This window comes from Girardinichthys multiradiatus, chromosome 5 (assembly GCF_021462225.1).
Source record: "Girardinichthys multiradiatus isolate DD_20200921_A chromosome 5, DD_fGirMul_XY1, whole genome shotgun sequence".
Lineage (NCBI taxonomy): Eukaryota > Metazoa > Chordata > Actinopteri > Cyprinodontiformes > Goodeidae > Girardinichthys > Girardinichthys multiradiatus.
The window spans coordinates 26955377-26968414 of NC_061798.1; the positions used below are offsets into that span (position 1 = coordinate 26955377).

Below are 13038 nucleotides of genomic sequence, written 5' to 3' on the forward strand. Positions count from 1 at the left end.
TTTTTTAAATGTGTTCATCAGATCTGTAAAGTTAAGAAAAATTGGAAACAGTCTGGTTTAGCCATAACTTCCATATACAACTAATTAGATAGTAATTCCGTTTAATGGTCTTCCTGTTTTGCTGATCTCCTCTGTAGACAGCGTTGTTCTTTTTCACCAGCTACTTATCTATTCATCAAGCAGGGGTCCCAATCGATGCCAGATTGTCTGTATTTGTTGTGGCAATCCAGCCCTTCTTGTTGCTTTTTTTTCCAAGTGATTCCAAGGTATCTGTTGTTTCTTTCATACACATGAACACGACTGACATCTCATCCTTAATCCGTAGGGTTTAATATGATGTCAACCCAACCCTTGCAGCTATACCAGCTGTATTCCTCTGAGAAGGCTTTCCAAAAGGTTCAGGACTGTGTTTATGGGGATATTTTATGTTGACCATTCATCCAGAAGTGCATTTGTAAGGTCAGACACTAATGTTGGACGAGAAGGTCTGGCTTGCAGTCTATGCTCTAATTCTGTCATATAATGCTGAGTTTGGCTGGACCAATGTGCAGATCAGCGCATTGGAGCTGCATGGTGAGTTGAAGAGTTTTAATAATAATAATTTAACAGGTATCTTACAGACTATGAAACAGGATATGGAACACAGGCAGGCAAAGGGACATGGAGTGGGTAGTTCACAGGAGGATGCAATATAAATGCAGAGGCAAGGTGGAGATCTCACCAATGAACTAACATATCTAATCAGGTGGAATCTTGAGCAGCTGGTGGCAGGGAGAATGCAGAGCAACTGAAGGAGGGAGGCTAATGAACACAGATGAGCAAGGACATGGAGGAATCCAGGAAAGTAAAATAAATATCTAAACATAAGAATGAACCATGAACCTAAATAGGCACAACTAGAATAACAGCAACTAGAGAACATAAACAGCGAAAATGCAGGGAAACAAACAAAGAACTTAAACTGAAAACATCTAACAAAGGGGAATAATGACAAATTCATCCAAATGCTGTTATGTTGGGTGGAGGCCATTCAAGTTTTTCTGCGCCAGGTTAGCTTATTAGAATCCCAGCTTATAATCAAGCAAAGTGACCCAACATATTTTTTTCTTGAGAGTATTTTTTCCTTTGATGTTAATAAGAATGTTGTAGTCAAAAGAATAAAGAGAAATACAAATGTTTCTAACAGTTTGGAATATTATTTGTTGCACTTTGTACTAGAGCAAGGGTAGGATTAACTTTCTGCAAATGTTTGGACAATTATTTAAAAGATGGACTTCAAGAGAGGTCATGTTTGGGGGTGGGGGTAGCGGGGTTGTGTTGGTGCTATACGAAAGATATTTACCAGATTACCTTGTTTATCAATACAAACTTCAAAGACTTTTGCTACCGTTTCATGCAATGCTGACAATCCTTACAAACCTGCTCACATGGCTTAAAAAGCTTGTACTTCTAAAGGAAACATATGTTTTTAAATTTATGTTTTCTTTATATGAACTTTTTTGGGAACTTCAGGGAACAACCCTGACCTCTAAAAACCTATTTAAGAGCAATCAATGTTTTGTACAGTTTTGTGGCCATTCTGCTCCTTACACCTGTGTTTAAACATGAGATAGCCTGTTATACAAAGTCTTCCTTCACCTTTCTGTCTATAACTATCACACCAGTTTTTGGTCAGGACCCGAACCCCTCTGGGCTCCTTCCTGTGCACCAGCAGCCAATTTGAAGTGTTGATTTAGCCAGTTTCCAACTGGTGATCCGGGTCCATGTAAATTTAAATCAAACAGGACCACCTGTTTCCAGTCTGCAGTAAAAGGGGCATAAAATGTCTTCTTGGTTTCATTCAACCAGACATGATATAATAGATTTAACTGTAGGAATCCATGTCCTTGAAAAACATCTGGATCTCTTCATAAGATTGATGATGATTTTCCATATTTTGCCAAAATTGTTTTCACTGCCTTGTGAAAAATGTAAAGAACCCTGTAAAAGTTTATCTGTATTAAATTAAATACTTTAGCCTGCCTAACTGTGGTCAGATATTCAGTTTTATTCAGACTGTGAAGCTGACAACCTCCCTGGCCGTTGAGCAGTACATCCATTAAGCACTGTTGGATCCTTATGAACAACTAATACATCAGAGGTTATTTTGAGCGCAGTGTTGCTCATCGTGCAGCAAAAAAAGAAAAAACATAATGCAGATATGGAACTGAATCTGCAAATCGATCCAAGAGCTTAAAGAAAGCTTCTGCACCACAAACTGATACCAACAGGGACTTTTTAACCATTTACTGACCTGCTGAGGACATTTATTACAGCGGCTTTTGTGTGTGCGCTGAGAAAAAAAAAAAAAAAAAGGGCATGATTTTCTTTGAGGTAATTTTAGCGAAGCATATAAAATGAGTAACAGCTTGAACTTGCGCTCGCTGATGGTGCAGCTAACAATAACTTAACACAGAGACGCAGAGACGCCCACACAAGCTGAGGAGAAGTCCGCTATTAAAACACCAGACGGTGTTTCAGCGCCAGTGGCTATCCTCCATTCACCTCAGCTTACAGTCAGCCGAACCGAACCGAACCGAACCGAGCCTGCAGAGGGAAAACAAAGATGCTCCTCGGAGGACATGGATTCCTAACATCTTCTCTGGCAGCGGTGGATTTTATTAAGGGAAATATGACTTCTGATCCTTTTGAAAATACATTTTGCAACTGCTTTTAGATCGCTGAAATTGCTTTAAAGACGCGCGTTTTGGAGTATATTTGGAGATCATCTGTGCGAGAAAAAGTCAAATGGACCTCCTCGTCTTACTGGTGAGTCTTTTCCGAGTTTCACATGTCAGTGAAAATAAATGGCTAACTTTCTAGTCAAGATAATAAATAACGTCGGTTAAATGTAAAACACAGAATTTACTCTAATTAGGGGTCATTATACAATTTGATATTTTACTTTGTTTTTTTATTTATAAGTTTTCTACTTCATATTTGTAACGAGAAAGTGGAGAACACCCGCTTCTTTGGCCGTAACATTGGTGTTTATTTTATTGTTATTCATTTTTAAAAATCTCTCATTTTGAAAGAGATCATATCTTGAAATATGAGGTTAAGAATATATATACAGGCATATAGATACTATATTACAATAATATTGAAAATAATGGATTGGTATCTTTAAACCATAAATGCGATCATGCTAGGAATAACAGTGTTATTAAAATAAAACAAATGTAAATAAGGCTTGCATGGTAGAATATGGAAGCTGTGAAATCTGAGGAATGTGAAAATTATTATCGCTCCCATTATTGCTTCATTACTCCTTTTGATTCCCAAAGCCTGAACTGCAGTGCAGAAAAACATTCCTCGCTGAGTTTATTCCCTCATTTGGTGTTTTTGAGGTGACATACAGAGAGTGCCAGCTATATTATCCAAAGTTTCACGACAGCCTCGTTGATCACACATACAGGGTGTTTCGTTATTTGTCTGCATGCTAGAGAAAAGTATTTCCCCCCATTCCACATTTCTTCCAAAGAGTCTTCAAAAGACAGTTTTTTTTTTCTTTTAATAAATGAAGCTATCATTTTAAAACTACATTTTTTAATTTACTCATGTTGTCTTTGTCAAAGTTTGTTTGAAGAGCTGAAACATTTAAGTGTAACAAGAAAAGCAAAAACAGAAGAAACCTGTAAGGAGGCAACTACTTTTCTACAGCGATAAAAGCAGGATTCTCAAATATTATTTTAGTAACATGAACAATAGCAGTAACATGAACAGTCACATGAAATGTTTGGCCTTATTATATCTGCTTTCAAACGGCACATTTCTTTTCTCTTTCCTGCAGCCCACCTTGACAATGGACCCCATAAAACTCAGTGGGTAGAGATGTTTGCTTTGAGGCACTTTAACTCCTCGGCCTCTTCGCTTCATCCTCATTGGGGTAATGGCAGTGCAGGTATGGTGGAAGCCATGGTGACAGATATGGAGCATCAGCAGCAGGAAAATGTCACTGCTTTGCAGAACCAAACCAGTGGTGCCATGATTGTGGTATTGCCAATGTCATTAGGCATCATCTCCAATACTGTGGCTCTTTTCATCCTGGTAAATGCCTACTCTCTGCAGCGCCGGCGCTCCAAAGCTACATTCCTCTTGTTTGCCACTTCTCTGGTGATAACAGACTTCTTTGGCCACGTGATTCCAGGTGCCCTGGTTCTCAGACTCTACCTCAGTGGTGGAGCGAGCCCGGAGGACTCCTCTGATAGCATGTGCCAGTTCCTGGGTGGCAGCATGGTCTTCTTTGGCCTCTGCCCTCTCTTCATGGGCTGTGCCATGGCTGCAGAGCGATGCTTGGGCGTCACCAAACCGCTGCTGCACTCATCCCTAGTCACCAAAACTCGCACAAAGGTCTGCCTGTCCGTCATCTGGCTGGCAGCTCTGTCTGTGGCCTTGCTGCCCTGCTTCCAGCTAGGCTCGTACACCTATCAGGAACCTAAGACCTGGTGCTTCATCAATGTGCTCAATGACACCATGGAGGTGGATGTGGCATTTGTGGTGCTTTTCTCTGGACTCGGCCTTACCTCGCTGGCTGTGGCGTTGGTGTGCAACACAATCAGCGGACTGACACTGGTGCTGGCCCGAATCAGGAGGCAGCCCGGTTCTCATCATTCAGCCCGCTCCCATGACATAGAGATGGTGGTGCAGCTGGTTGGGATCACGGTCACATCATGCATCTGCTGGAGCCCTCTGCTGGTACGTAATAAGAAAATCAATCGTCTAATGCAGTGGTTCCCAACCTATTTTGACTTGCATACCCCCTGAGCCATTTTGCTATGCCATGGGTACCTCCTCCACTGTTTTCCCCTAGGATTTTGGGGGTATATATGGGGTATATATATATATCTTTAAATCAATATAGATATATACGTACCCTACTGTGTTTATATAAAATTTCTATATCTTTTTTCTTTATCTTTTTAACTGTCTCTCCATCTTTCTTTTTTATCCATCTTTCTGTCTCTCTCTTCATAACATCTTTCATCTCTTTCTGTCTCTTTCCATCTTTCAATCTTTATATAATGTCTTCTATCTATCTATCTATCTATCTATCTATCTATCTATCTATCTATCTATCTATCTATCTATCTATCTATCTATCTATCTATCTATCTATCTATCTATCTATCTATCTATCTATCTATCTATCTATCTATCTATCTATCTATCTATCTATCTATCTATCTATCTATCTATCTATCTATCTATCTATCTATCTATCTATCTATCTATCTATCTATCTATCTATCTATCTATCTATCTATCTATCTATCTATCTATCTATCTCTTTCCATGCGTAGTAACAGCATGACAGCAACACACAGTATGAGGAGTGTGTTTTCGTCCAGCTTTTGTCAAGTTTCTCCATACAAAGTAGACCGACGACGCAGGGACAGAAATCTCTCACGACAGATCTAATAAAATGACTGTGAAAACGTAGTATTACTACCTTGTTGGAGGGGCGACCCCTTGGATAATGGTGGGGGAAACGCCCTCAGTCAAATGTGTTAGCATAACAAATGATTATTAAATGAAAATCATTATATTTCATCTTTTTAACTTGAATATATAGTTCTTATGCATTTTATTATTTTCAGCTCAAACTAAACAAAGACAACTTTGTTGCCGTGAAAATGAATAACTAATCTAAATAAATACAAAATCAACATAAATAACAACCCTGTGTTTGTTATAACAAAGACTGGAGCTCATTTGAAGTCCCCAATAAACAGACATTTAAACCTAAAAAATCAGCAACAGGACACTTACCAAAAATATTACTCAGGCCCACTATATCAGTTTTACTATGTTTTCATCATTTAACTGAGCTTTAATGAGACACCTGAGATTGCTTGTCCTTGAGAAGCTTTGACAGATCTGGAGGCATAGTGGAAACAGCTGTTACTTTTCTCTGTCCCGGTGGCGGAGCGTTGTGCAGGTGACCAGCAATTACACCCCTGCTCAAGTCTTTCCCACCTATAGTTGTTTTATTGTGCCTTTTTTCCCCTTTTGTTGATAAAACCTTGGTGTATTTTGCATCTGGGTCCTAATAAAGCATTACCTATCCAAGAGTTATCCCTACTAACTGGTGATAGTTACCCATCATCTTGGAAATAAAATATTAAATGTTTCCACATACCCCATGCATTGTGCTCACGTACCACTAGGGGTATAAGTACAATCTGTTGGGAATCACTGGTCTAACGAGTTGCTAGCTACAGTGCTCTCAGAAAATATTTGCCCCGTTACAGATTCTCTTAGTTCTTCCATTTTTCATACTTAAAAGTTCCAGCTAATCAAACAAATTCTAAAAATAGACAAATATAACATTTGTAAAACCTAGCACAAAAAGCCATTTTCCTTTTATTAAGGAAAAAAGTGCTACAAACCAGCAATACAAACCCTGTGTGAAAAAGTAATTTCCGATTCAACCAGAGGGTATAAATACGGAGGTATGGTGGAGAATGGACCAATGAACAAGGAAAGCTAATCAGTTGACATATGGAGCAGCAGTGACAGGGAGAATTAGGGCAACTGAAGGAGAAAGGCTAATTAACACAGATGAGCAGGGAATCCATGGAAGTAACACAAATAAACACAAGAATGAATCAAAAACCTAAACTACAATGAATGAACTAATATGACAGCAACTGAAGAACATAAAATGGGAAAATGCACAGAAAACAGACAAGGAATTCAAACTCAAAACCTAACATATGAGAATCATGGCATGAAACCTGTCTTACAACATAAAGCAAGCTAAACATCTCAAAAAACACACCATTCCTCAATCTGATGAAATAAAAAATCTGATGATAAACAAAGTAACTGAAACCTATCAGTCCAGTTACATATCAATTTTTATGGCTTTTGGACTCCAGTGCACCTCAATTAGAGCCTTTCTCTACAAATTGACAAAAGATGAAACAGGACTGATTGGCCTACCAAAAGTACTCCAAGAGAGCATTTATGATTTATCTAGGAGGTCACAAAAGAACCCAGAAGAACATCTTAACCACTGCAGGTTTCACTTGTCTCAGTTACGGTTAGTGTTCATGATTTAATAATAAGAAGCAGATATAGGCCTAATAATAAAAATAATAATTCATCATTAAATGTATAATGCACTTCACATTGTAAAATTTCAAAGCTTAGTTTAAATGTGAAAAGCACGGCTGACCAAAAGGAACATGCCTTCTGTTACATCTGGTTTAAAACAAATACAGCATTTCAGAAAAAGAGCATCATACCAACAGTCAATTATTGTGGTGGTAGTGTCTGAAAATGCCGCGCTGCTTAAAGACCTGGATGACTTTTGCTAACTGATGGGACCATGAATTCTGCTCTGCAGCAGAAAATCCTAAACAACAATGTCCGGCCATCTTTTTGTGACCTTAGGCTCGAGGGGTTATTGGGTTATCAAACAGGACTATGGTTTAAAGTACATCAGTACATAAATATATATAAATGTAATATAAATTTCGGAGTGGCCTAGTCAAAGTCCAAACTTAAATCTGATTGACATGCTGTGACGTGACATCAAACAATCATCAAATCCTCCATCGTAGCTGAATTAAAAATTCTGTAAAGAAGAAGAATTGTTTCCTATTGGTCTTGGCTGTTTTCTCTTAATAAAATAAATGCTTATTTGACAATTCTTATTTCTATTTATTCAGGTCATCTTTGTCTGATCTTAAAATTCAGAAACATAGAAGAAATCTGTAAGGTGACAAAAAACATTTTCGTATTACTATTTATTTTATTTTATCTGTGAGACAAAAATAATGCCTTGTTGTTAGTTTGGCCACAACCTTAGTTCCAGTCAGGTTTGACTTTACCAGAAGGTGTATCATTTTATCTATGTTGTGTGACTTATTCTTACAGCTCCAAATATCTACTACTATGAAAAACCTTTAGTTTTTCTTTTCTTTTTTCAGCAATAAGAAAGAGATGGCCATTGAAAACAATGCTGATTAGTTCCATAAATTATCAAAGTTCACAGCGGGTCTGTATTTTTTGCTGAAGTACAAGAAATGGAGACGAAAAACTAAACCTCAGCACAAACCTCAGCTGATCTGGTGTGAATGTGTGTGTCATTGACAGAAAGGAGTTGCTTAGATCAGTCAACAAGACTAAAACAGCATTATATATAATTACAATGTTGCTGCTAACAAACTTTGAATACAATCTCCATTGGCTCCACTTTACCAGCACAATAAACTCTGATGAGAGGATGTTGTATTTTTAATTATACTAAAAAAACAAGTAATCTTGGAAACAATCAAATATGCCTAGCCAGTTGTTAGAATGATTTTCTACTTCTTTTATTGTATTTGTTCCTATATTTGCCCAACTGTGGTAGGTTGATTTTATCTTTTAAACCATAATGGAATCAAATAAATAAAATGTTATTGTGTATAAATGATTTAGGTTGAAACAATTAGATAAAAAAACAATAAACTCTTGTTTGTCCCCCAATAAATACATTTTTATCCTTGTTGCACCACAGCAATGAAGAGCATTTTGAAAAATTTGAAAAATCTGGAAATAGAAGATGAAATGTCGAAAATATATTTATATTGCAAATATATTTAAGGTATTAAGATAATAAGTCCTAAACCTTTTGACATAAGCTTTGATGTATTGCGCTTGGATTTCATGTGATAGACCCCCTTCAAGTTGTGCATATGTGTGCAGTGGAATGAAAGTGGCGCATGGCTTTTGAAATTCTTTACAAATACAAAATATGCATCTTGCATTTGAATTTAGTCAGTTTTACTCTGATACCCCAAAATCAAAACATTTACAGCCATTTGCTGAATGGAGTACAACATCCATACTATAAAACATGATGGTGGCAGCATCATGCTGTGGGGATGCAAAGTCGATGGGAAAACACCACCTAAAACATAAAAAACCCTAACATTTTGAATACAAAACAATTTTTAGATATTATATTTTGACATTTAGAACAGATGAAAGATGTAATTGATGTCTGGTGTAACAAATAAAAACACAGCTGGATAATGAAGTATTGGTTTCTATTTTAGGATTTCATAAAATATAAAGTTTTTAAGAAAAATAGTAAAGAGAAAAATGCAATTTTTTCTATGTGTGTATGTGGGACAATGACATCAAGAGAGGCACTGGAGTTAAACAGATCAACTGGCATTAGTAAACAGAACAGTTAAAGACACCTTAGAAGAAGGAATTTGAGTAATAAATTTAATAAAGATTAAAAACAAGTAGAATGCTAATGGACATACTGGAAAAGACTCTGATCATCTGACCAAAGCCTTATGTGATGTCACCAGGGGCATGCGTGAGCATGAAATTGTTTTATTGAAATTACCTTTTTTCTTTACCAAATAATAATTTGCAAGAGTTCAGCAAAACAAATACAAAAACAGATAGTGACGGTTGTTCTGTAACAAACTATATCTAAGCGAGTTTGATGACATTTAGCTTTATGAAGATAAATGACAGTCTTTACACTGGCCTTGATTAGCTATCTCCGACTGCATCGACAGCATATAATATGGGGTGTAAACATATTTTTAATAAAGAAGATTTCTTCTCCTTATTTTGAAGGTCACAGACCATCAACAGCAGATGTGATCGGGGCTCAGATATTCTATTAGTCTGAATTATTTCCCATCCTGCTTTGAGCACAGAGATTTGAGACTGTAAACATGTATGTAAAATAAAAATAACACAGACATATGAAAAAGTATTTTCAGAAAGATTTCTTCTGCTTTAGTTTTTGTCAGTTTAAGTGTGTCATTTGAATATCAGAAAAGGATAACCTGAGTAAAGAATAAAAATCAGTTTTAACATTATTTACTAAGGGAAATCCAAACCAATGTAAATACCCAAACCAATCCTCACTATGAGAAAAGTCTCTGTCCCAAAAAAGCCTCTTTGTGGCTATTCCACAACTAATCAACCAGATTTAAGTCCAAACTTTGACTAGGCCACTCCAAAACCATCACTCTATATATTTTTTAGCTATTCAGAAGTGAGATAGTGTGCTTTAGATCATCGTTGTTCTGCATGACCTTATTGTGAACCTGTGGTTGCATCATTTATGATCAGTGCAGTTATATCCTGATGCATAGGAAACAGCCCCAGACCATCACACTTCCACCAACATGCTTGAATGATGATGATGTCGTGCTCTTTCTGAAATGCTGTCTGAGTTTCCCTTCAGATGTAAAGGGACAGGCACCTTTAAAAAACTTTCACCTCTCTCTAATCAGTCCATAGACTATTTTCCCAAAGGCCTTTGGATCATAAAGTTTTTTGTAGTAACTGTGAGACAGACCGTTGTGTTCTTTTTGTTCAGCAGTGGGTTACCATTTTTGCCCTGTCTCTTACTTATTCTTTTTTCCTACCTGAGGCATGTGAAACCAGCAGTTTTTCTTTGTGACCTCCTCGATGAGTTGTCGGTGCGCTCTTGGAGTAATTTTGGTAGCCTACTGATAGGAAGGTCCACCACATTTGTTCTTGAATGTCTTTGGATCCTGGCATGATGTGTTGCTTTTTGAGATATTGTGTACTTTATGTGAAATCTGTTTTACGTATCATTTTCTTGATTTTGAATCAGCATTTGAAAACATTTGTTGACTGTGTTTATCTCTGTATGATATTAAATAGTCTTTTATGATCTGTGATAAATATGATAACAAACAAAATAAATCTACAAGAGGTTAAAAACTTTTATAGTGTAGTTTTTGTTCTTTGGATGAAACAACAATTCAACCCAGTTATAAGGGAAATTATTATGATGCTTTGAGGGAAAAATAGTTGAAACACTGCTCTGTTTCATCATACTTCTTTTCAAAAGTATTGGATAAGCCAGCTTGGACTCAGAACCTGAGCCACAACATCAACCTGTGAAGATTGCTCTTGCAACAAGTACAAATCCATTTAGTTTTTTATCTGTTTCAGCTTCACAAAGTGTGAATGGTGTGTTTTTTCTCTTTAGAATAATAAATAAGGAATGTGTTTCTTGTCTGCAGATCTTAGCTCTGATGTCAGTGATCCATTCCTCCAGCAAAATTGTGGGTGAAAACCTGGCCTACTATCAAACTCTGATGCGCATAGGAGTGAGGCTGGCCACGTGGAACCAGATTCTTGACCCCTGGGTCTACATCCTGCTGCGCCGCTCCGTCCTCCGCAAAATCTACCTCATTGTGAAGTGCCAGGCAGGCCTGAAGGACACCATGATAGGCCGCTGGGAGAAGAGCTTGTTTCCCAGCTTGGACCAGAAGGAAGTCAACCAAGTCTGACTAGAGGACGATGGACTTTGCAGATGTTTTTTTCTTATGTTATCAAGTCACTAAACCAACAATCCTTCATAAATACAGACCTTAAAACTAGATTGAAGGAGTAAATCTTGTTGCCATGATAGGGAAGCAGTCCAGCTTCAGAGGTTTGCTTTCTAGATCAATCAGGATTTTTTTCTAACACTGTTGGGTTTACCAGCATGTCTTTTCCATGACCTGAAAAACGCAAGCTAGCTAAGGTTGTCATTTTGCACAAAATATAATGAATGATCTGTTTACTTCCAAAAGGTGAAGATTCCTTATTTCTTTATGAATAAAATGAAAGGAAAAAGACGTGTCTGAATTCAGCACTAACCACACTTTGTCTCTAGAAACTCCCAGGTTTGCAGAAGGGATATTTGTAAAATGAAAAGGTTTAAAATCCAATAGTGACTTTGACCAGCTTTGAAAGCTCTGAGAACTGCATCAATATAACCATCAGAGGGCGCTCTGGAGCAAATCCAGAAATATTCCGGAGTGTCTTGCTATTACTTAGTATTCTGCTGAATGTAATTTATTAAAGAATGTCCAATGTTGATATGTAAGTTTGTCTTTGTGTATTATTTTGTGTTTTTAAACATCTATGTATGAAACAATGTGCATTTTTGTGAGTTAATACTTGAATGATACCCTCAGTTTAAAAAAAAAAATGTAACAGAATGTAAATAAAACAATGCAATGTGCTTTTACTCTAAAATGTTGCACTTAGTTTTACTCCGTCCTGTTTTAAAGAGCCGCAAAAAAGAAAAATGTATTTAAAAAAAAATCTCCAGCAGCATTCATTCGATCAGAATGACCTGTTTTTTTTCTCCAAAAAACAATGTCCAAGATCTGCAGCAGAGACGTCCTGCTGGGTCTCTTTTCTGCTTCAAGACAACAACAAGTTAGAAGAAAAGGACAATCCATCAAGATTACACAGTTAATAATCTAATAAATCAGAAGCACAGATGATAATAATGTTTTGACTCAAGCTTGACTCGTCCATTGTTCTCCGTCAGAAATACAATAAACATCCAGCTCAGCAGGAAGAAAGTTAGAAAATAAAATCTACCACCTAAATGTAATACCATTTGCCCTCTTCAAATGCTTGAATAACTATAAAGATTTTTTTTGATTCATCACCTTCCTAAAATAATGGGTCATGTAATTTGTTCAAGTTTCAAGAAACACAAAAAACTTCACAAAAACAAATAATATTTATTAACAATTTCCCCCATAAAGGTAACAACAGATGAGTGTTGACATAGTGTTGGAAACATTTAAAATACTTAATAGGGTCTGCATTGCTATGCTCAAGTTATGTTTAATAATGTATGAAATAAAATGTATTGTGTAACTTAGTGGCCTGCTAACAGGCCTCTCTGTGTGTTTGACTTAGATAAAATTTGCCCGGCAACAGTGAAGATATGGAAACAGACAGTTCAACTGACATCTGATAAGTGTATGTTTTTTATTTTCCTGTACACGCCTTGCTTTTGAATAAAAACTGCTGAAGCTGGAGAGGAGACCAGAAGTGTTTGTGGTGAGCAGCAACGGGGCTGCAGCGTTTCTCCTGGCTGGCCAGAAAAACTTGACTGTGCAGTCTTTGTGTTTTTATTTTTACTATAAAGTATAGGATAGCTTTTCCAAAACAAACGAGCACGCAGGAGTTCTAGGTGACAAACTCCAA

At 37.0% G+C, this 13038-nt stretch overlaps 1 protein-coding gene across 1 annotated transcript; it reads left to right on the forward strand.

The window, feature by feature from the left end:
* Window positions 1-2228: 2228 nt before the first annotated feature.
* Window positions 2229-12075, forward strand: ptger1a (prostaglandin E receptor 1a (subtype EP1)). The gene is made up of 3 exons (XM_047366235.1): window positions 2229-2808; window positions 3833-4737; window positions 11064-12075. Exons 2-3 carry the CDS (start codon window positions 3874-3876, stop codon window positions 11331-11333), a joined length of 1134 nt encoding a protein of 377 aa, XP_047222191.1. The 5' UTR covers window positions 2229-2808; window positions 3833-3873; the 3' UTR covers window positions 11334-12075.
* Window positions 12076-13038: the final 963 nt, after the last annotated feature.

Coding starts and splice junctions, on each gene's coding strand:
- ptger1a (XM_047366235.1), top strand. CDS start 3,874: ATGTTTGCTTTGAGGCACTTTAACTCCTCGGCCTCTTCGCTTCATCCT. Junction 4,738..11,063: donor TCTGCTGGAGCCCTCTGCTG/GTACGTAATAAG, acceptor TCTTGTCTGCAG/ATCTTAGCTCTGATGTCAGT.